Below are 25,523 nucleotides of genomic sequence, written 5' to 3' on the forward strand. Positions count from 1 at the left end.
ACTTCCGGTTTTAGTAAAGAGGTTAGAAGGAGACTGGACATATTGTTGGTACGCTTAATTGATGGCGGGAAACCACTTCTCGCTCGCTATCTATTACCGCTTTACTCTATACCGATCAACGTTAAAACCGGAAGTGGTTGATTTCTACCACTTTCGTTTAAATAGGGAAAAATGAAATGAAATCTTTAATTGTTACGTCCCACGTTTATGCCAGTTAGGCTAAAGGAGACGGTGATGAAGAGAGATAAGTGAAATGGTAGAATGAAGAAAGTGGGAGGAAACGAGAGAACCCCGAGAAAACCCACAAGCACGGTGTTTGTCCACCACAAAGTCCACACGGCGTTTAAATAGAGAGTTAACAGAGAAGATGGTACCTTTTCTTAGAAAATCAAATCAACTCCAAAGAAAAAACGGTTGTCTCTTGTATAGATTTTGCTTTATATTGATCCACATTAAAAGGGGAAGTTGTAGTTGATTTCTGTAGCTTCTGGTTTTAGAACTGAGTTAAAAGATGGAGATAAAATGTATTCTTTGGACATTTAATCAGTGTTCGTAGTTTGGAGGGAATTTCCCAAATCTAAGGAAATTTCGTTCGTAACTACAACAAAATGGGGAAAAAGGGATTTTTTCTATAAAACATGAAAATCCAAAGAAATTCTCGTGCTGACTAATTGGCCAATATAAATGCTTATTTTATTTATTTATTTATTTATTTATTTATTTGTCTTCAGAAATAAAAGTATACAACACAGTAGTGTCTTAAGGATACGTTCCGTTCCGGAAAAATGGAAAACGGAAAATATTTTTTCCGGAAACCGGAAAATTGAAAACGGAAGACGGAAAATTTTCCGGAAAAACAGAAACGGAAAATTTTCCAGGAAAGCGAAAGACGTAAAATTTTTCGGAAAATAGGAAGACGACACATTTTCTGAAAAAAGAACGGAAAACGGAAAATGTGATTTCCGGAAACCGGAAAGCTTTTTTATCCGGAAATGGTCATTCCTATAATGTGTGTGTATTTCCAAAATAGTATAATTTGTTCCCATTGATCGGTATACACCTTTACTCTATACCGATCAATGTAAAAACTGAAGATGTTTCACTTCTACACCTTCTGGTTTGAATATTGCCTCCATCAAAGAAATTCTCTTCTAAATTTCGATCTTCTACATCTTGGTCAAAATTGATGATGATCCATAATTGATGATGATGATCAAAATTGATGATGATCCATAAAGTACTAGCTCTTGAGATTTTTTGTTTACCGGACAAACGAACACACGGATAGCCAGGGTAAAATATGTAGGAGTTTTGGTGTAAGTGTTACACTTATTATTTATTTATATTCGGATGTTACGTCCTCCTTTTTTACAGTTTGCACTATAAAGAGCAATCATAATGTAATCAATGCAATTTAATGAAAGAATTGTTAACAAAAAAGTTTACTTTCTTCAGGTTGTAATCTCACCAGTGTGGATGGAGTGTGTAGACCAGAGACGGGCATTTTTATTAACCCTTACTCACATTCACCCTTAATCAATTCCCTCACACTCAGTGAACTCGCTCTAATTCACCCTCATTCGCCCTCATACTCAAATATTGATGATGTCCTCACCCTCAATCGACTTACTCTCACTTACATTCACTCTCCTCACCCTCGTCTACCAAAATGAGGGTGAGGGCGGCAACCTTGAGAGCTAAAATGAGTAAGGGTGCCGATCTCTGGTGTGGACATGTTTGATCAATGTTAGAGCGTTCGCATCTGGCGGTTCCTTAGTTTGATTGATCAACTCACCTGCTATTGAAGTGGAAAACATCTTGTTCGTGGAATTTCTCGGGTTCTTCTGTATGCTTCCACATTCTCATTCCACCATTTTTCATAATCATTCACTTGTTTTAATTAATGATCCATCTCCTTTAGCCAGAAAGGAATTGTAATCTGACGTTAAATTACACATTTGATTTGATTTTTGTTTTGGCGAAAGGCGGAAGAAGGGTTTTGCGAGGAACAAAATATCATTTTGTGGGACCTTGAATAAAGAGTTGAGAAAAAGACTCATAAAGTGTTTGGTGTGGAGTATTGTGCTGTATGGATCAGAAACATGGACATTACGCAAAATGATGAAAACAGCTTTTGAAATGTGGGTGTGGAAAGGAATGGAGAGAATTAGCTGGGTCCATCGGAAAACGATTGAGGGTGTGTTAAAAATGGAATAGGAGAAAAGAACAATTTTAAATACAGAGTGTCCCAAAAGTAGGTATACAGTCCCATGCTGATCAACTCATTGCTTTATATATCATTTCTTATTGTTGTCTCTCAGATACACTTATAGTACAGAAAGTATAACGTCATTGGCTTCCCGCGAAAAGTTGTAGCGACATTTATGGGGAGTAGCCAGCTTGGTTACTCGTGGCTCGCTGAGCGCAGTAGACGGTTGGTGGTGATTGGCTACCCTCTTACTACACTCCCAGTGACGAGCAGGTCCAAGCGCGGGAAGCCAACAACGTTATACTTTCTGGACTATAGTTTCTTTATTATTTGTTCTTAATGTCTTTTTACTTATATCTTAAGCACGGAACAGCCGAAGCAAATAAACTTACTCGTATAAGCTAGAATGATATACTTGATCAATGCAAGGGTGTATACCTACTTTCGGGCCACCCTGTATTATCAAGAAGAGAAAACAAACTGATTGGGACATTGGCTAAGAAGGAATTGTACCATGAAGGACGTGCTAGAGGATATGGTGGCAGGAAAGACAGGGAGGGGTGAAGGAGACTACAGATAATGGACGATACCTAAACAGAAAAATCGTCCGTGAAGATGAAGAGGTTAGCGGAAGACAGTAGAACATGGAAGCTTCTCAATTCAGGCAAATGAGCTGCCCTGCCAATATGGCAGAATAGTTATGGTGATGTATGTAGGGGACAAAACAGCTGTCCTCACATTCCTCTAACAGTCGCTACTGCCACAGAGTAATAATAAACAGTTCACGCTAGGGAAGCAACACATTTATTTCTCGAATTTCGGTCAAAGGCATAACTAGAAGGAAACCAAACAGGGCCAATGTCCTAAAACATTTCTCTGCTACAGAATCACTGGTACACTGTCATAGTGGGGACACGATGGCTCTGTGTTAGAGCGCTTACCTCTACTACGTGGGGTCCTTGGTTAGATCCCCGGCCAGGTAAATTTATGTTAGACAACATCATGTCCATAGGTATCCTCAATTTACTCCCGTTTCCTCCCACAAACTCATTTCATCATTCTTTCATTATCGTTCACATCCCTTAATAATTCGTTTCTCTTAGCCTAAAGGCAGGCCCATAGCCAGCCCCAAAATATAGGGGGTAGAAGTTAGGGGGGCCCGATCCAACCATATTGTAGTTCACCATATTATAGTTCATTTGCAAGCCTATCGTGAAAATTTTAGGGGGCCAGTGAAAATTTAGGGGGGCCCGGCCCCCCTAGCCCCCCCTTTGGATACGGGACTGGTTAAAGGGCATAATCGCGGGACGTAAACTGAAATATTTACAAGGTGATAGTGGTTGTGGATTCTCAAATTCCGCCTTTGAGTAGTGCAAGGACGATGAGAACAGATTTAGTATTGCCAACTAGTCTTGTGGCTACTCCAATGGTTTCAGTCCTTGATATATTTGTTACGCGGTTTCTCTTAACTGCTTTCCTGCGGTCGCAAGTTACTGTCAAAGCTTTCATCATCCCATTCATTACTAGTATTATGTAATTATTGTTTGAAGTTCAAGCGAAGATTTGTTTGCGAATGTTGTTTGTTCATTTTGAAAGAAGTTTACTACTAGAACAGTAAGATAAACAGGAATAAACATAGAAAAAAAAAAAAAAACAAGTATTGTGTTTAACTTATGAAGAATGTACACTGACAAAGTACACTAGGTTTCTGCAAACTTAATAACCACAAAATACTTTGTGTATAGGCCTACAATGTGTTTAAAGTTTACTTAAGGAAATCTCTTAAATTATCACTATTCTTGACATAAATGTGATGTCTATTTACTCTGTAATGTACTACGCCCTCCCTTTTCTGTGTAACCAAAATATAGGAAATACAACTCACATACAGAAATGTCTTGCATAACAAGGCTGTCATCAGGGACGCACCCACAATGGTACACTATATTACACCGGGTCTTGACTCAACCCCCATCTCTATCTCAAATAAAGATGGCGTTTTATAGTTTTCTTATGAATCGATCACGCGGGTTACCCTCTGAAATCATCACTGGAACACGTTTACATAGAAATAGGATTACGATAGCTTGTTGAAGCTGAATACTAGGCACAGCTTGGTGTTTGTCTTATAAGTATAGGTACAGTCTTCGTATCACACTAAAACAATAAAATAATAATTCATTTCATATGAAAGCCGCAACACAAGCAAAATATACAAAATATATTTTCTTCATCTATGATCAGTGTTGCTAATCAAAAGTAGACGTAGTAGAGTAACGAGAGGGTATCTGCCAATGGTGATTAATAAAATGAAATGAAATCAAATATTTATGTTTAACGTCCCACGGTTAAGCCGGCTAGGTTAAAGGAGACGGTGATAATGAGAAATGAGTGAAATGAAGAAAGTGGGAAGAAACGGGAGAACCCCGAGAAAACCCGCGAGCACCGTGTTTGTACTCAGACTTCTCTTACATGTGAATTAAAGCATGAAATTTCGAGAAATGGGCAGGAACAAAGGTCGTGTGTGGCGATATTACATGCAAAATTATAAAGAGAAGAAAGTATCTTGCAAATATTGTGAACACATATATTTATGCGCAAATATTGACAAAATGGTGGGACATGTGTATTCTGGCAGTTACCCAACCTAATTTGTTTATAACATTTAAAAAATTAATATGTTTATATCAGTAGTAGAGTCAAGTTTAGAAAGTCCACTTACATATAAATTTAAACTGTTTAGCGGTTTAAAAGAATGTGGACTTACTATACCATTTTGAAACATATTTACTTTCATAGAACATATTGTAAATAAATATCCATTTATGCGTACTCTCTAAATATAATAAAATGTTAATAAAATAGCATAACACCGTTCAGAATATACATTTTAAATACTCCTCTGGGGACAACAGTAATAATATACTATGGTATATAAACGAATTTAACTTTGAAATCATAATATAGTAATAGAATGCAATTTTATTTATGATTGTACATAAATTCCTGGAAATTTCCCAATTTGGGGAATCTTCCCGGGAATCTTCGCAGGGAATATTCCCGAAAAAATCTTCCCGTGAATTTACCATTCACTAGTCAGTGTGCGAATTAAAGGACATTTTACAGGGGACATACAGTGTACATAGAAGAAAATTTACATGGGGAAGTTCAAAACTTATGAGAGACAACTAATTCTTCAGAGAGAGGCTTTGGTATACAACATTTCCACTCATACCTATTCAGTCTATCAAAACGAAACCTAGTACACCCATTTCCTAACCCCTAATTTTTCGAGATACATTTGGATTGTGTGCTTTTACCCGCAGGCACTCTAGAAGGGAGTCAAAGTTGATGGGAGGGATTTTTGGAGGAAATTTTTCCGACATTGTCTCAATTTTCCCTGTTCAAGTATATTATGGGCGCCAATACATAGTACTTTTGGAAAGCCGTTTCACGCTAAAGAGAATGAATTACAAACCATGACTTTCCAATGAACAGTCTTGATGCAATAGCTATTTCACTGCGAGTCTACGATTTTCTTTGTACTAACAGGTTTAATGGGTCCCACAGGCTTACTCGGTTGTCCATGGCACCTAATGTTTTGTGCATCAACATATTTTTGTTAAGTTTATCGAATAGACTAGGTTTGATTCGGAGATCCGGATGACACGTTCATGTCCGTTCCTTGTAAGTTTTGTACAGGTAAATTCAGTTCAGCACAATATAATTACACAGAGTTCGCAAAGCTGAGATATACCATGCCAGCTTCTATCGAAGACAAACCTTTGATTGCAAGGGATAAGAACGGCTAGGAAAACAAGAGTTCGCACGTGAACAATCTGGTACTAGAAGAACCAGAAATTCCAATAATTGCAGAAGCTCTTGGACTCCCGAAGGACCTGGCGTACAACGAGAGGAAAGAAAGAAATTGTGCATCTGAGTGATGCACATTTACAGTGTTTCTGCTTGCCCAAGTGAGGCGAGAGACTCTTACATTTGGGAAAAGAAATTTCAGTAGAAATACTTGCGATAAGTTAAGTGTAACTAAATAGTTTATCCTTGCGAATAGGGGATGCTCGGCATCCCAGAGTTAACTAACGCTACAATTCTGTTCATTTGGTAGGTAATTATGTGTTTAGAGTTATTTGAGAGCTATTTTGGTCGTTCCAAACTTTCTGATCACTTCAATTCTATTCTTAATAGGGATGCGTACGAGACAAGATTTGTGACTGTCTCGTCTCGAAAATGTGCTGCAAAAATGAGTCTCGACTCGAAAAATGTATATCTCTCTATTGGAAGAGCCGTGTCTCAACTCGAATTTTGTCAAGAAAATCCTGTCTCGTGCGAATCCCTAATTATTAACCTGGTAATGACATCGGTTACTGACAGACCCTTAAAAAACATAGGAGATAGAGTGATCCACATAGTATGCGCATAGGGTTCAAAACACATCCTCAGCCCAGACCCAAAATCATTATTAACTTCTATGGAGGCTTCCACCCTTCGTAGTAGAGTCGTTACAGGTTTCTTTAACGCCCACAAGTGGTGGAGCGTCCTACAAATTCTTTTTCTTTAGTGTTCAATATGTAAAAACTTCCGGGTTCATAAATCTCTTAATCCCTGACACTTAATTTTAGTCCCTGACACCCTCAGAAGATATTCAATGTACTGATCGCACTTTAACAACCACTACGATATGTTCTTCTAAAGTAAGGTGGATGGCCAAGATTTTTTTGAGCAAGACGGTACAATGAATCCATTCAATTCTCTCATTTTACGAGAATTTCGATATTTTGGCACAATTTTAAAACTTTTTGGAGTCTCCCGATTTGTTTCAATTCGGGAGCACATATCTCCCTATGAAAATAAAATTTTAAAAAGTGCCAACTTAATGATAAGAATGTAGCTAACAATTTCAAATTTTGAAGTTTTTCTAATGCCTAGAGATTTTCTACAGTCTCTGAATACACTGGAAATCATCTTATTAGTTGTTCAAAATAAAATACGTTAGTAACTGTAGAGTAATAAAATATTCTAAATTTAAGCACTTTATTAGGATTATTGTAGTTTGCCTCATATGGTTCTAATATTGTTTGTACAGTCATGTGCAAACTGACTGTCGCATATCTATAACTGTCTTCTTGTAAGAATATAATTTGATAATGATTTTCCGGGGTACCTTCAATACTAATACTATGTGTATAATCGGGAAATGTATATTTCTGGTAAATTTCATAGGAAAAGAATTGTAAATACGAAAATTAGAATGAGTAAAACAAAATGTTGCTAAATAGACAAAAAAAGTTTAATTTTCGTCTTATTGTTGTTATTTACTCCTCTTTTGACATGAAATTTGCCACATACATGTCTTTGCCGATTATACACATACTAACATTATAAGATATACCGGACGAATTCGTTATCAAATTATATTCCTATAACAACATATTTATAGACATGCGTAGGGATGGGCACGAGACAAGATTTGTAGCTGTCTCGTCTCGAAAATGTGCTGTAAAAGTGGTCTCGAATCGAAAACTGTATATTTCTCTATTAGAAGAGCCGTGTCTCGACTCGAATTTTGTCAGGAAAATCCTGTCTCGATTCGTCTCGTGCGCATTCCTAGACATGCGACAAAAATTTTGGACATGCATGTACATCTGTTATCCGTCCGTTACTTCACACGTTAACTTTTGAACGAAAGTGTTTTTTTTTTTTTTTTTTTTTTTTTTTTTTTTTTTTTTTGCAACTGGCAACTAGTAGGTTTATCTCAACTGAGTTTGTTAATGGAATCCATGGGTGCACCCACGAAGTGGTTCATCGGGTGCGGACATCCCTCAAAAAAAAAAAAAAAAAAGTTACTCGAGAGACCTTTTTAACACCTTCTTAAGAAAACCATGGTTGATCTAGAAGAGAAGATCACCTTAAGAGATATGGTCTTACACTGCATACGTTCTGTTTATTTTCTTATAACTGGGGAAACGGTGGCTCAGTGGTAGAGTGCTTACCTTTGGTGCTGGTGTCCCTGTTTCCATCCCCGGTCAAGTAATTTTGTGGTGGACAACGCCGTGTCCGTGTTTTCTCGGAGTTCTCCCTTTTCCTCCCACATTCATACTCCACAAATTCTTACATCATCATTCACCTGCCTTAATAATCGTCTCCCTTGGGCTAAAAGGAAATAAGCGTGGGACGTTAACCTGAAAGAATTTATTTCATTTTATTTTTCTCAGGATATAGATAGCAGTACTTTAAAATAACGTATCGTTTATCGTGTGTAGAATAATACCAATTCAATATTGCATAGACGTAGTAGCTAATATTGGCGGGCCTTCCCCAAACTTCGGACCCCTGCCAAGATCAATTTCTGGGTGTACGCTTGATGCAGTCAAATCGTTAACATCTTCATGGGTAATGACGACTTTAACCAGGGGGAGGAGCCGATCAGGGTGATTGTCACCCCGAGAAGAGGAAACTTTCTTATTTTATATATAAATAAAATCCTTCCCAGAGTTTGGAGCTCTTAAAAGTAGCTCTATAACGTAAGTAGGAGTATTACAAACCACCGCCGCCCCCGGAAGTCCGTCCTGGATCCGCCCCTGACCTTAACGATAATATACGATACAGATACAGATACAGATCCGATTACATACGATACAGAAATATTGCTGAAACTGGAAGTTTTTCTTTGGGGGAAGAGTAAAAGATTTTTAATAGCAAATATTAGTAATGTAAATCCTCACATATTTAAACATCTAAAGCTATATAACAAGCCTACTGACCGCTTTAACTGACAAGATATTCATTTACAAATGTAAGTTTCCTGCATGGGCGCACCATGCAGGGTCCACTGGGTTCGGACACCCCCCCGAAATACTTCGCCACTTGACATACATTTATACATTTTCTTAATAAAATTATATTTGCACAGAAATGATTTATGTAACTCAAAGATTTCTTTCTTATACTTCGTGTAGTACAATAAGTAGCTGTTAATTACTGCTACCTGTATTCCTGGGATAAAAAAATCAGAACTAGATTTTTAGATATAATAAGATTCTAGTTTTTTCCCCCTGAAAATATAATGGGAGTACTTAACAGTTACTTATCGTATTTTTCAATGCAGAATAACATCAGTACAATGTTAAATAGACATGGTGTCTTGTAGTACTGGATGACCCCCCAAAAAGTTTGGACCACTCCCAATAAAAAATTCTGGGTGCACTTCTGCTTTCGTGTGATCCTATTTACTGTGTCTACCAGTTTGTTATTCATTACAATTGTCAGATTGTGACAAATTCTGTACTATTTTGTATTATTATTACTATTATTATTATTATTATTATTATTATTATTATTATTATTATTATTATTATTATTATTATTATTATTATTATTTTCAAATTGACTGTAAATAAACCATCTCTAGCTAAGGATCTTCTTTCTTGATTGTGTAATGGATTCTATATAATTTTCATCTGCTGTCCCCGTTCAAGATTTCGTTACTGAGGTTTATATAAGTTACTTCCCTGTGTAGAAAATATGATGGTAATTCCAGTGTGCACAAGGTGTTTTCTTGTATAGAAAGTTAGTTAACAATAACAGTTACTACAGCATTTCCCATTAATGTTACTTAAAATCACATTAAACTTACATTAAAGGCCATTGCGCGGCAGATGTTAAGTTTAAAAGGTAATGCATGACAACTTCCTCAATGAATATCGCTTTGTTTTTGAACTGAAGAATTTGTGTAATTGCTCCAGGATATTTTGAACGTATACGGAAGATTTTTCTGTTTGATTTTCTCTTTCTCTCTCTTTTTTTTAATGCTTTCCTCCGGACAAGACAGTGTGTAACTGGTGGGTTAGATAGAGTTTGGACAGAGCCGTGCCGTGGAAAATCAGCGCCCGGGGCGAGAGTATACGACGGCGCCCTCATACATATATTCCAAATAATTTTTCCTTTCTTTTGCCCCTTTTTCTCCCGATTTTTTCGCCCCCTTACTTCGGAGCCCGGGGCCGTTGCCCCGCTACCCCCCTCACGGCACTGCCCTGGAGTTTGGATTTAGCGTCCACTTGAACAGCGAGTATGTAAACCACCCCACTTCAGAACGTATTTACAACTTACATATTGTAATTTTCATTTCTTGTTTTTAATGCAATGAACGATTTATATGCTGTGTAAATCAACGGGGATTAGATTTAGGAATTAAGAATTAGATTTTTTGGGCTTTCGGCATTTATTAGCCAGTCACGTGCGAGGGATGACGTCTCTCGGTGATCACACTATTAGGGAAAAGGAAAGGAAGGAAGCGGTCTGGAACTTCTATGTTAGGTATCATCTCGGCATTTGCCTGGTCTGAATGAGGGTAAACCAGAAAAACTTTGCTCAGGATGACTGGCCTGAAAAAAAAAGCTTTTACATTTTTTCGACCGAGTGTCTCTACCGGGAATCAAACTCAGGATTGCTCGCACCAAAGACGAGAGCACTAGCGACTACTCTACGCGGGATAACACCGAGAAAAAAAGTACATATCATACGAAAAAAACGTAGGTTACATTGTGTAAATCTTGTAGTTTTTGTCCTGAACGTACAGCAAACATATAACTGAAAAAGCAATTTTATACGTATACTTTCCGTAAAACTGTTCCCAATAAACGTATTTCCCATATGAAAGGCGGTCAGGATCTCACATACAGATGGGCCTGTGTAACATATAGCTGACGTATGTAATATACGTATATGTATGTAATATACGTAAGACTGTTAGATGTCAAACATCCTGCAACGGCATGATGTAACATCTAAGCGAGAAAAGTATGTAGCATATGTATAGCGTACGCTCCGTAGTAATTTACGTATAAATGTAAGGATTTCGTATATTTATACAATATATCGCTGTCCGGATAACAGATTTTTCTCAGTACACCAAGAAGAAAGGATTAGGGAAGTGAGGAAGAGTCTGGGTCTTATATGTTACGTACTGTTCCCTGGAAAATGAATCCACGATTTTTAAGTACTTAAATAGATAAATAAATAAATAAATAAATAAATAAAAGTTTGGTTCGACGATTATACAACTAGGGTAAGGGAGATGCTGATAATAGGATGGATGATAATGGCGGAATTAAGAACGTAGGAGGAAATGGAAGAGTCCCGAGAAAACCCGAGCATAATTAGGGCAACATACCTCCATCTATTCGTATTCGAAGTTCAACTGAACTTAGATTCTATTTTATTGAAGAGGATATATGGAAAAAGAAAGTTATGCAGGTTTGCTGATTATTCTGCTAATGATAATAATCGCGAAGAATGTTGTGATAAGCTTTTATGTAATCATTAAATGACACAACATATGTCAGAAGTCAGAAATTTTTAGACATTGAAGTCTTTAATTGTCTTTCCAACTGGAAATATTTATAAGCACTACTGTAGAAAAAATAATAACATTAAGTTAATCTTTCTTTATTTTCAAATCGCGATATTCTTGTTCTTTTTGCAGCATTTTTGCAAAACGTAAACACGTTTTGCAAAACGGTTCTTTGACTCCATTGGTCATTACCTCAGGGATATACATTGCGTGTCCTCTACCGTGGCTGGGTAGAAAACCTATAATCACATAAGATGCGTTTCTTTCCTTCAATTTCCGCGAATACAGAGCAGTGGTTACACCAGAAATATGATTTCTTTTTTTAAAACTTTCCCCTGGTTCCGTTCCGAAGATACATGGTTAACCGCTGAGTAGCTGAGTAAGACCGTTTGTCTTTTTCTCTCTTTTTCTTTCTTTCTCCCTGCGGCTTTGAAAATACTCAAACGAGCATGACGCGGCGATAGGTACTTCAATGTCACTTGTTCATTGTTCACCGTTGCAGAACAATGCGAAAGGAAAACCAAAATGATTTTTTTTGTCATACAGAAGTACTTAAAGAAACCGGGGCTTAGGAAAATTCCTTTTTTATGTTCCAATTTTCTCTTAAGAAAACGAGCAAACAATACCATCTCCTCTTCACTTCACACAACACACACACACACACACACACACACACACACACACACACACACACACACACACACACACACACACACACACACACACACACACACACACATGAGTTGATAACAATTTTCACTTTATTCAATATTTCTTACCTAATTCTTTATTTCTTCACAGAATGTGCTTTCAATGAATACTTTCGAATTTCACACACAGTCCGCGCGACTATAAAGTAACACGCATGTCTTCACATGTATTAAAGAAAACTGAGTGGATTTCATATAATAATTCTAGTTTTATTAACCACAGACAGACGAGGGTTACTGGATTTTAATCCTTGTATATACAAGGTATTATAGAAAAAAAAAACTTATTTACAAAGGGTTGTCGTACGACAGACTAGGCTATTTTTTTAAACGACATTATTAGATCTCACAAAAAGATTAATATGAGGGTTGTCACCTTTTGGTAAGCCTACAATAGGACACACTTAGTGAACATGTGCTGATTTTCTTCTTCTTATATCTAGAATTGACAAACAAACTTATTTACATTTGTCAGTAATTTTCAAAGCAGAAAAGAAAACGTTGAAATGTACCGTTGAGACTAACAAAAACATGCGTCAGTCGGTAAAATAATGGTCAGTTGGCAACCCTTCTAATACTGAAATGTGTACATGGAACCAGGACCGTCGCGTGGGCGGGGCGCGACCAGGTGGGTGCCGGGACAACAAATCAACAATATTAAAGGAATTCAGAATACCTAAGTAAAATTTATTTATTCCATAAAGACAACACAGCAGGCTTAATGTCCAGTTATACAAACACAAATATGCATCGTTTAATTATGCAGAAGTTATTGTCTGACAATTGTTTTGAACTTGTTTTCGGAAATACTAAATACATCTACTACATGAAATCTAATTATTTCGTTATATGAAGCACACATTCTCCACAGAGGAGACTTATGCAATAAGTTAGTTCTTGTTTTTCTACAATAGAATGTCGCAGTGTTTGCTGTTCTAGTCTTACCTATTGGGACACGTAATAATACTTTTGAAATTAATTCTGGACACTTAATTTTATCATTTAATAATTTATGTAAGAACAACAAATCAAACAATCATCTCTTTCTTTCTAATGTTTGAAAACTAAAATTCTTTACTATGGCTTCGTAGGGAACATAGTTTGGGTAGAAACCGGTTTTCTTTATGTAAGAATTTTAAAAATTTAATCTGTATATTTTCTATTTGCATCAGAGTATTTAGTGACATTTGATGTCCAATCTAATTTTGACCTCACATAGAAAAGTATAACTTTATAAATGTTAATTCTTTGTAGAAATCCTGTCCTATCGTATAAATTAAACCTAGGTTTCTATATGTACTACTCGTTATTTCGTCAACGTGTTGAGCAAAAGTTAATTTGCTATCAAATATAACTCCTAGATCTTTGATAGTATTTGGGATAGCCAAGGAAGTACCACTTATTATATAGGTAAAGGTAATTGGCTTTTCTTTCCTCCTGAAAGATACGTATGTACATTTGAACAGATGAAGAACTAATTTGTTCTTATTAATAATAAGGACTCGTTGTAGATCCTATTGAAGTTTCCCGCAGTCATCAATTGAACTTACTTTGGAGTATAATTTGAGACTGTTGGCAAACAGAACTACTTGAGAAGTTTTAATACACAGATGAATCTTTAATAACAAGAAGAAACAAAATGGGACCTAGATTAGATCCTTCGGAGACTCCAAATAGAGTATTGAACTTGAAAATTACACTGTTCAACAACGAAAATGTAAATTGAACAAAATCAGCTAATTGTTATTGATTTTGTGGTGCTGATCACGAATTTGAAAGTTATTTTCGAATATTAGCTTTACTTTTCGTTTTACAGGCATGTCTAATAATAACGCTTTAAAAATAAATATATTTGCTTCGTTTGGGGTAAAATGTTACACTGATCCGGCAACACTGGAGAAACTATATGAACGCTTGGTTTCATTGCGTTCCTTATCTCAGTAGTGTTCTGCTATTGTTAGAAAAGACAGGTTTAGTGCAGTTATCAGCGTTTTGGGTGTGACGTTTGTGTAGTGCAGGACATAAAAATACAACTACAAGTACGCAAAAATACTGGTATTTCGAATGTATATTTTAAAATAGTTGTTGGAACTATTTCAAGTGACATTTTGAGGATTTCAATAAACAAAAATGCCGCGAAATTGTGTAAACAGTGCGGATAGCTTCTGCTACGTGTGTGGGGAAGTGACATTTTCCTCACAAAAGCAGACTATAACACCACTAATAAGAAAAGCCTATCAATATTACTTTGGTTGTAAAATTGGAGACCAAGATAATTACCGGTAATGTAAATGATCGTTTAGGATTATTCAACTGAAACTCTCTCCAGCTCTCTGTGAGAAATTTTATTATTTTTTTTTATTTTTATAAATCTTGGAATTCATATGTATCAAGTTCAAAATAAACAAGAATAGCACTCGATTTCAATAATTCAAAACCATGTTTTCATTAACTTTTACGTTTTAACTACAAAAGCCATTCACTTTTTTAAAAAGTGACATAATACCAACTCCTTTATCTTACATTATGATCTTACATTCCATATTTAAATCTGGAAGTATAGAATAAACTCTGGTTGTTTCTCATAACATACTTCGGGGGGAAGGGGAGTAGGAACCCCGGGCGCTTACAACCCACGCGACGGCCATGCATGGAACTATTTATTGGATATTTCACGGAACTATGGACTGATAAGCCCATTTTAAAGGATTTTGGTTTACCAAACCTCCTTTACATATTGACCCTATCAGGGAGACAAAAGAATGAGTGTCCGTCCTTCTGGGAAGAAATCTGAAAAACTCCTCGATAAATCACCACCAGTGTTAACCAGGATGTAAGTTACTTAGGAATAAAATTCATTGATGGAAGCGGTTTCACCACAGGAAATGATAGAAGTCAAGCATTTCCGGCTTTAACGTGATCCATATAGAGCAAGAAACCAGTAGCGTAACCAGGAATTTATTTCGGGGGGGGGGGTTCAAACTAAATATGAAGCTATTTTATATTAAAATTGCTAAAATTGCCCCTAAAATTAGGCTAAATTTTTAAAAAGTCGAAATTTCGGGGGGGGGGTCCGGACCCCCGTGTCCTCCCCCTTCCGTACGTCCCTGCAAGAAACGATAACATCTAAATAGCGAGAAAACGGTTTCGTGCAGTCGACTAAATGTCTCAAGAGTAAATTTCATCTGCATCCTTAACTTTATACTAAAACCAGAAATGATCGAAATTCACTAAAAATTCCGGTTTCAATGTTGATCTACATAGAGCAGAACTAGATAAGAAATAGCGGGAAGTGGTTTTCTGTAATCAATCGTTCTAAGACAATGGTATATAATCTCTCCTCTTCACTCTCTATTCAAACCGGAAGTGCCAGAAACCAATCACTTCCGGTTTTAATGTTGATTGCTATAGAGTGAAAAATGGCAAGAGATAGGAGAAGCATTTTCTCTTTTTTGCAATCAATTAAGCATCCCAAGAGTGCATTCCATTTCCAACTTAAGATCTCTAATAAAACCAGAAGTGGTAGAAATCTATTGACACTTCCGGTTTGAACATGAATTGAGAAAATATCATGTCTTAGAAACCAAATTCCTTTACGTGGTGTACATGTGGCATTGTTAGTATTGTTATTATTAGTAGTAATATTATTATGCTTTGACAGATTATTTTTCTGTTTGTTTGTTAGGGTCAAATGTTGCAACTTTAGTTTCATTCATTTCCATAATAAATTGTAGAAACAGTAGATTTCTACAACTTGCGATTACACTGGAAGAATACAGCAAGAGAAGGTTTTTTTTTTACATCTCTGAAATTCTGTACTGTTTATACAGATGAAATTCAATATTTTCACACAACTGTACCGATAGAGTCTGCAAAAATATTTGAGAGTCAGAGGTCAAGGTCCTTGGCACAGGGTCAATGACCTATGGAACCTAGGACTACTTTTCTATATTTTGGCGGGGTATGTTGACCCACCTTCTAAAATTTTGGTAGGGGTATCTACGACCACCCCCTTAAAGTTTGAAAATTTCCAAATTTAAAAATGTGGTATGGTAGTACAGGATCAGGATATATACTTCTATATGTTTTGAGGGTTCATCTCGTTCTCTCTCTTCGGTAAAACATTATCAAAATTCAAATTTCGGAGGATTTTGACTTAATTTATTCTGTTTGGTGAGGTCTTATTACCTTATATGGTTATATTGGCGTGTACAGAAGTCTATTCGTTTTCATAAATTATAGGTATCTTGACTTACTCCTAAATTTTGACAGGGGTATCTACGACCACCCCCTAAAATTTTGGTAGGGGTATCTACGTCCACCCCATTAAATTTTGGAAATTGCCAAATTTAGAAATTTGGTGTGGTAATATAGAATCTGGGTAGACCTTATTACCTCGGTAAGTTTTAAGGGTCCATCTCGTTCCCTTTTATGGTAAAAAATTACCAAAAATTCAAATTTCGGAGGTTTTTGACCTAATTTATTCTCTTTGATGAGACCTTATTACGTATATGATTATATAGGCCTGTGCAAGGGACCAGTTCCTTTAATAAGGAATGGGTATATTTGTACTGCCTTCTTGAAATTTGGGAAGGGTACATTGGTCCATCCCTTAAATTTGGAAATTAAAAAAATAAAAATTTGTTATAGTAATATAGGACCCTAGTAAATATTGCTGTACATTTGGGTGGTCCACTTCATTCCATTTCATGGGTAAAAAATTGACACAAAAAATTAGTATAACTACGTGTTTGCCACGAGGTCGGTTATTGACCTAATTTATTCCCTTTGATGATGGTCTTATTGTCTTATATGATAATATGGGGATCCAATTTCTTTCATGGAGCATGGTACATTACCGTACCCTTTTGAAAATTTGGAAGGGGTACCTAGGACCACCTTTAAATTTTGGAATGGTCAAAACAATAATTGGTAAATGTTCGGTAGGTTCTATTATAAATTTGGGTGGCCCACCTCGTTCTCTTCCATTCGTATAAAATTGTCATATGGTCATGTGTTCGTCACTAGGTCGGTAATTGACCTAATTTATCTCCTATGATGAGGTTTTATTACATTATATGATTAGATGAATGAGTACAGGGTTCACTACCTTTCATAAGACATGGGTACATTGGCGGACTTTCTTCAATTTTGGGAGGGTACATTGGCACACCCGTAAATTTGGGAATTGCACATAGCAAAATTTGTTAAATGTTCGGTAGGTCTCACCATAAATTTCGGGTGATTCAATTTATTTCCGTTTGTGGGGAAATAGTTGCCAAATATTAGTAAGATCACGTATTCGTCACGTGATCGATTATTAACATATTTTTCTTTTTTGGATGAGGCGTTATTGCCTTATACGGTTAAATGGGTGACTATAGGGGTACATTTTCTTTTATAAGACATGGGTACATTAATACTTCTCTCTTAAATTTTGGGAGGAGTACTTAGGACCACCTTTTAAATTTGGGAATTGTGAGAAAATTGATATTAGTTAAATGCTCTCTAGGATTTACTGTACATTTCATTGGTCCTGATTATCCCTTCCTATGGATAAACAATTACCAAAAATTCAAAATTTGGAGGTTATTGACGTAATTTATCTTCTTCGATGTGGCTTTGCTGCAAAATATGATTATATGGTTAGGTACAGTGTCTGTTCTTTTTTCATAGAACTTAGGTACAGTGATGTACTCCTCTTAAATTTTAGGAAATATACCCCTAAATTTGGTAATTGCGATAGAACAAAATTTGGTAAATGTCCTTGTATGATATGCGAATATTGAATATTGTGCTTAACGTTCACTAAGATAAATTGTAACAAGGTTTCATTGTCTTTCATTGGAAGAAGTACATTTGACTCATTCCTAAAAGTTGTCAAAAATAAATTTAAGAAATTCGTAATTGCTTTTAGGGCTTTGGTAAATTTGAATGATGCAACTTGTATCCTTTCAAGGGTATAAAAAATACTTAAAATCAAAATTTGAAGGTTTTTGATCTCAATTTTGCACTTTGAACTTTACTCACAACTTATAGTCTCTAACACCCTGGTGATTAGTTGAATAGTTAATTAACATCCTGTATTTAAAATTCAGGAACGAACTGCTGCCTACACTTCCACAAATGACGCATCTGTTTATAACATCGCAATTCTTTGCGAAAATTTAAATATTTTTAACTAAATGGCGTGACAAACATCTTGGCATTTGTAGGCGGCGCTCGAAGTTTCCTTTAAATGATGCTAGCAAATGAGAGGCCTACGGTATTGCCACGTTTATTTTGTACACATTCAGTTCAGTCTATTCCCTGCCACCTGATCGCGCTGTAGTTTGTCTGCTTAGCCAATTCATAGTCGTACCCCTTTACCACTTGGCAACGTCGCGTCAGAGCTTGCGTTTTATTCGTTTAGCTAAAATGCCAAGATGTTTATCACAGGCTTTAGTAAAACATGTAACACTTTTTATATTTTTCGAATTGACCTCATTTTTAATTATTTATTCTTTTATTCTAGTTGATACCAATGAGATTGTGAGCGGTACTTGTTGGTCATGGAGAATACTGCTAAAAGTTTAATTTTAAATCGACGATCTATAAGATTGGACACTGCTGTAAGAAGGTTGCTAACAGGTGATAGTGGCGCTGCAACTGCAGAATCCTTGACATCTGTGAAATCATACGATGAGGTGCCTGGCCCTCGACCGATTCCAATTCTAGGCAACACATGGCGATTTATACCAATTATAGGTAAGTGGAATATTATATCGATTCATTGGTATATATTATGTTATATTATATAAGTACACCATTATCCATTGGAGAGGTAGATTTCTTCAATGGCTTCCTTCTAGATTGACGTTGGTTTCTGACGTGAGAAAAGGGTTTTAGTTTTCAGGACACTGGCATATCATGAGGGAAGCATGTCATTCGTAAAGATTATAATTTTGTCTCTACAAGGTAAAGAAAGAATACTTACGTAATACCCTGATATTCTTTTGTAGAAGAATTTTCCTTAATTTATTGCGACAAAATCATAGTCTTTAATGTTGTGTCTTCCCTGATGACATGCTTCTCCTTCTGTGTTATCTAATAAACCTTAAAAGTCCTGCTACTAATTTTTAGGCACTAAAGTAGTGTCTTCATTATTCGAGTAGAAAGGAACCAATAAAGCTTTTTTACTTTTTTGTGTTTTTAAGTGTAGAGACATTGTAGAACACATTATGTATGGTTTCACGCCTTTCTGCGTCAAGACATAAGGGTGATGACGTCATAACTTAAAATTTTTTGGTTAGACCTATTTTTATTATTTTTTGGCTGGCTTACTTTTGCACCTAGATAATTGAAATGTTGCTCAAACATTCAGTCCATTGAGTAGTATTTATCGGATTGTTTCACACTTCTGCGTTAACACAGGGAATCCAGAGGGGCAAAAGGGTAAAGAAAGTTTTTTTTTATTTACCAAACATCCCTTTTTTCTAGATTTTCCAGCCTCAGATTCATGATTCATGATGAAGGTATGTGAATAGTAGTGTTTGAAAGGCTGTGAAGAAACGAGGTATAAACCATGATCCTACGATAAATAGGGATGATGCTGTAGCCACTTACTGGAAGTCTATAATTAACCGTTAAAATATCCGGTATTTAAAAGGGATACACAGTGTGGATAGACAAGGAAATTTGTAATTATAAATGTTAATTAAGTCTGCACGAGATGCAAATACATTACTCATTGAACTCAGCAACTAAATATTTTTCCTTTTTGGTATCTGGCAACACATTTGTGACGTTACGCAAGATTGCCATCTAGTACAGCGTAGAGCAGCGTAGTTGTACCTAGAAAATTTATACAACATTTCTAGATACATAGACACATCCCCCAAGCCAACAATTTTAAATTTGGCGCAGAAATGAATTAAAGAATTGAACGAGAAGTTTGCACAGAAAAAGTTTTAAATCTTTGTGCAGGATCCTGTTCAGTGAGGTCTTAGTAATCTCCAAGCAATCTGATTTACTTCGGCTCCATTTCCGGAAGCTATACAAACCTCAGGAGCGCAAGAGTGGGCCACTATAAGAACTGTAACAACACCTGAAACTATCGGTGGTTTGCATAGCTTTTGGAAATAGAGACGGCGTAAATCAAGATGCCTGGAGATTACTAGGACCTCATTGAACAGGATCCTGGACAAAGATCTAAATTTTTCTTCCGTACAAAATTATGTTTCTGCAGAAATTATCAGATGATGGAAAGTATAGGCGGATGGAATTTTAGAAGACCATATCGAAAATTTGTAATAATGGTGCATTTGATATGAATAACATTCTCTTTACTGACGAATGCCACTTGTATCTGCGTGGCCTTTCTATTTTCTTAAGTAGAACTTTAGATTTTGGAGACAGACCAAACTGCCATCTATCGCAGTACTGGAGATGTTGATCAGTGATATCATGGACAGGATTACCGTCGAGACTTGTACTTCTACCGTCAGGAATGTTGCCCTCAGAATCCGAGTGTGTTTGTAGAGACCCGGTGCTCGTTTCGAGTATGATTGCGCCAAATCACCGAATTATAAGAAAACAATTCAATGTACAGTAGTTGCACAAGGATTGCTGAACCTCTATCAGTGCGAGTATGAAGATTTGCTTGAAAGGATTGCCACTATGGATGGACTCTTGGTTCCCGTCATATGAACTATGGTTGAAGAAGCAATCCGATGAATGGAAAGATAATGCTCTTCTCTCCCAAAAAACGTGTTTTCTGCTATAAGAGATAAAAATACGAGCTTTTAAAATCGATTTAGCTTTGACATCATCTACTCTCTTAAGCCTCTATTCAAACTGTAGTGGAAGGGGTGCACGGTTGCTTAGTGGTAGAGCTGAGTTGAGTTGATTTTAACGTCCTGTTCAGCAGCGAGGCTATGCGAGACGTAGACCGACTGATTAACGTGCAATCCGAACCACATAAGCTATCAACGGGAATCGAACCCGGGCTTCCCATACCAAAGGCGCGTACGCTAACCGCTTGGCCACAAATGAGCTCTAGTGTCTGAGGTCATTGGTTCGATTCTCTCTCAAGTAAGTTTGTGGTGGAGAAAATCATGTCTGTGGATTTACTCGGGGCATTCCCGTTTCCTCCCAATTTCTCATGCCACTACTTCTTTCATTGGGGGCGCGCTGGCTCAGTGGTATAACGTTCACCCCTGGTTTGATCCCAGCTCGCACCGTGTGGACTTTCTGGTGGACAAACACCGTGCTCGTGGGTTTTCTCGGGGTTCTTCCGTTGCCTCCCACTTTCTTCATTCCATCATTACATTCATTTCTCATCCTCGCCGTCTCATTTACCTAACAGGCATACGGTAACCGTGGAACGTGAAACTAAACGATTTCATTTTATTTTCTCATGCTATAAATATATTGTTCATACTTTTTCTCTGTGTGTACTCACACAAATTGAAGAACTGGTTTCCATATTTCAGCTTTCTGATATCCGCAAATCTCTGTCTTATATACGTATGTTAAAAGTAACTTAAAACTCTTTGGCGCAGTTACCCACAAACTACTATTTCAAGATTATAAAAGTATAACATACAAATAACTGCATACGTAATTAGTTAACCGATTTCCAAGTACATCATTTTGCTATTTTTGACTGATTTTTACTATAATAGTTTAATCCAATTACCTCACGACACTGTGTCAAACTTGATAAACTGTCACCCCTACTGGCAGTCCAACCCAGTACAAAAAGCACTAGAGACAGGAAGGTTAACTGTTTGGTACGCATGCCAAAGGAAAATTACTTCACAAGGATTTATTTTTCTTTTTTGTTTGTCTTTTCATGGTAAAGAACTTTAATTACACACTCTCTATTATACAGGGTGGTCTAGGAAATACTAAAGTAGCTCAAGCCTAAATCGTAGTAGCAGAATCTACGGAGGGTAATTTATCGGTATAGTTGGAGATTCGTAATTCCGAAAATAAAGTTGAAAATTGCTGTGATCCAATGTAGTTTAAACTGTAGGCTATGTAGGTCAAGCAAGGATCTGTGGTCATTTATCCCACAGTTTCAATCATCTCATGTTCCCGATTGCAATGTTGTTTCCATTGGTTACGATGAAAGATGACTCCTTTAGCAAAAGCTCGGCAAACCCCAATTAAAACACAAAAGGACAGCGTTGGCAGTTGGGAAAAGGCTAAAGTTTTCCACTGTTGGGTCTACTGTCTTTGCTGCTAGATTACGATCAGGAATTTGATTTCTATACTTTCGGCATCTATGGCTATGTTAACCTGTCCCGTATGAAGGATAGAATCCCTCGGCGATCACACTATCCGAGGAAAGGGAAAGAAGAAAGGATTGAGGAAGGAAGGAAGCGGCCTGGGACCTGGTATGTTAAGTACCATCCCGACATTTACCAGGTATAAATGAGGAAAACTCATGAAAACCTCACTCAGGATGGCTTCCCTGAAAAAGCTTTTACACTTTTTCGACCGAGTTTCCTCACCGGGAATCGAACCCGGGACCGCTCGCACTAAAGACGAAAGTGTTAGAGACTACGCTATGCGGGGCTACATCTTCCGGTTTCAGTGCCAATTCTTATACAGGTTTAGTAGTAATTATATAAGAAGCGTGAAAGTCATTTTGATATGTATTCAGTGTTTGAAGAAACAGATTTAACCTATAAACTTGACTCTTTATTCGAACCAGAAGTTATAGGCGTTACTTCCGGTTTCAGTATCGAATTCACATAATTTGTAAATCTGCCGTAGTTTCACCGGTACTAAAATCTACCGTAGTAGTTAAGTAATTCAATGAATTAGGGGAGCGGGGAACTAAAGTGTAAACCCTATGGTTGCAGAACTAAAAGCAAGCTGGTGCTTTTCCATCCTAAACATCTTATGTGAATTCAATCAATCAAAATATTCATATTACTTATGTCTTAAAGATATATATATATGTATATGTATATGCATGACGAATCTACAAATTGATTTTTCGTTCTTCGGTTGATGTTTGAGCACAAAAATGAATACAGAGGCTGTAGGTCCTCTTAAATGGATATCGTCGTGTTACTACAAGAATGGAATAAACCTTGTGTCAACTTTTTTCTTCACTCAGGCACGTAGCCAGGATTTCGAAATAGGGGGGGTCCGTGACGAAATACTGTGGTTATCACACCAGGGGCTCGATCATTCTAAACTATTTTAGTGGCAACATATATTTGTTCGTTTAGCCAGGATTTCGTAATCAGGGGGGTGACATGAAATACCATGGTTACACACCAGGGGATCAATTAATCTAAACTATTTTACTGGCAACATACCCATATTGGTCTTTTAGGACAATAAAATGAGGACATGTTACTAAGTATTTTAAGAAGAGAAACTATGAAGAAATCTTGAGTAAAAGAAAATAAAAAAGTATTGAAAAAGATATAGACTTCCGAGGTCATTCGAACTCGGTTCTATTTGTCTTCTTTCTTCTTCTTTTTCTTATCTTCGTTTAATGCCATCAAGGATAGCAACGAGATACTCTTTTTGGAGTAAAGACATCCTATACAATGGATTAGATGTGCCGCGAAATTCAAAATGGCTCATATTATTGGTGATTCTGGGCAAGTTCTACCTGAAAGTCTATGTTATCCATGCAGATAGATGGAATTCGGAATGCTTCGTTACAATAATACCAATTTTCAAACCACACAAAGGTCCTCATAAGAAAGAGTAACTAAACACTTACTGTAGCTTTATATTTTTGACGCTGATTCGTCTTTTTCTCGTTTGTTTTTGTTTCATCCTTCCTTAATATCTGGATCCGAAGGGGGGGGGGGTCCGGACCCCCCGGACCCACCCCTTGGCTACGTGCCTGCTTCACTGACTCCGCACTTGATAGATGGTGCAAAAGCCTTCTAACAAGTAGCGGGACACTTTTTAATTAATTTCTTTGCTTTTTACAAAGATTGTTAAAATCACGTAAAAGTACCATAAATTTTGCATTCATCATATAATTCAACTAATCTTGTACTGAAAATCTTAATCGTATTTTTCTTTTTTTCTTTCAAAAGTCTTGCCAATCTAAAAGTAAGCCTCAGTATACATTAGACAATCTCATTCAATTCAACACAAAGTAGAAAAGCGAAAAAGTTAATTTATCAATTTTTTAAGTCGGTCTGCTATGTAATTAATTGCGTAAGGACCGAGACTGAGAGCAAATACCCAAGTTAAATCAATATTAAATATTGATTCTTTCTCTTACCGTATATAAAATTTGAATATGTTAGGTTTTTCAAAAGTTTAAAAATAAAATTCTAATGTTCGTGACCTAAAAGAAATACAAGGTGATTACACTGAAAGTACCACTATTCACGGTAGTCCAGCACGAGAAGTTATCAACGTCCTAATGAGACCACTTGGAAGCGAGTTATGCTGAAAAAAAATATTAGTTCCACTTTCCGCCACCAGGAGAAGATGTGGTGCTGTACAGACCATAACACACGTAAGCTCATACGATCGTGTAAGGAGCAGCAATGCTATTGATAAGAGAGACTGTGCACTGTTAGTAAAATTTGTTTATCAAAATGGGAGCAATTACAATCTTTCAGTTTTATACCCCAACACTTATGCCGGCTAGGTTAAAGGAGACGGTGATGATTTGAAACGAATGACCTTGTGGAATAAATAAAGTGGGAGGAAACGGAAGAACCCCGGGAAAATCCACGCACACAGTGTTTGTGCATCACGAAGTTCACTTGGTGCGAGCGGAGATCGAACCAGAAACTCCACGCACCAGAGGTGAACGCTCTACCACTGAGCCACCGCGGCCCCGGAAGCAATTACAGTGCAGTATTGAGGGTATATCGACATCTGAAAGGAATGCGGAGAGTACCTCTATCAAGAATAACTTAACAAGATGGTACTGAAATTGAAGACAACGGGTGAGTTGTGTGTGACTCGAACCCATTCCAACGAAGGTTGTTGACGAGGTTGCTTTGGCTATTGTGGACCACCAGCATTTGCTCCATATTCCGCCACCTTTGCTCGGGCTGCGTCAAGGGAATTGGCCATCCTATGGACAACAGAGAGGGAAGTTCTTAGTTCCATTTTACACTGGTATCGTTACAGTATTCAGACAGTAGAGTAACTGAAGCCCGAAGATCTGCCGCAACGTCAACAAATTAAAGAGACAAAACGAATTCTTGGGTCACGAACAGTTTTCTTTTTATCCCTCAACGTGTTTCTGCTA

The 25,523-nt window shown here is 36.9% G+C and overlaps 1 protein-coding gene across 1 annotated transcript in view; it reads left to right on the top strand.

Moving 5' to 3' along the window:
* The window catches only part of LOC145676517 (putative cytochrome P450 301a1, mitochondrial), a 217,644-nt gene that overhangs the window by 13,880 nt on the left and 178,241 nt on the right, over window positions 1–25,523 (top strand). Inside the window, exon 2 of the mRNA XM_081747340.1 lies at window positions 18,801–19,033. Coding sequence (XP_081603466.1) covers window positions 18,838–19,033 — 196 coding nt within the window. The 5' untranslated portion in view covers window positions 18,801–18,837. The remainder of the gene's footprint in view (window positions 1–18,800; window positions 19,034–25,523) is intronic.

Source organism: Thermobia domestica, unplaced genomic scaffold (genome assembly GCF_964235325.1).
Source record: "Thermobia domestica unplaced genomic scaffold, izTheDome1.hap1.1 HAP1_SCAFFOLD_190, whole genome shotgun sequence".
In the NCBI taxonomy this organism is placed as follows: domain Eukaryota; kingdom Metazoa; phylum Arthropoda; class Insecta; order Zygentoma; family Lepismatidae; genus Thermobia; species Thermobia domestica.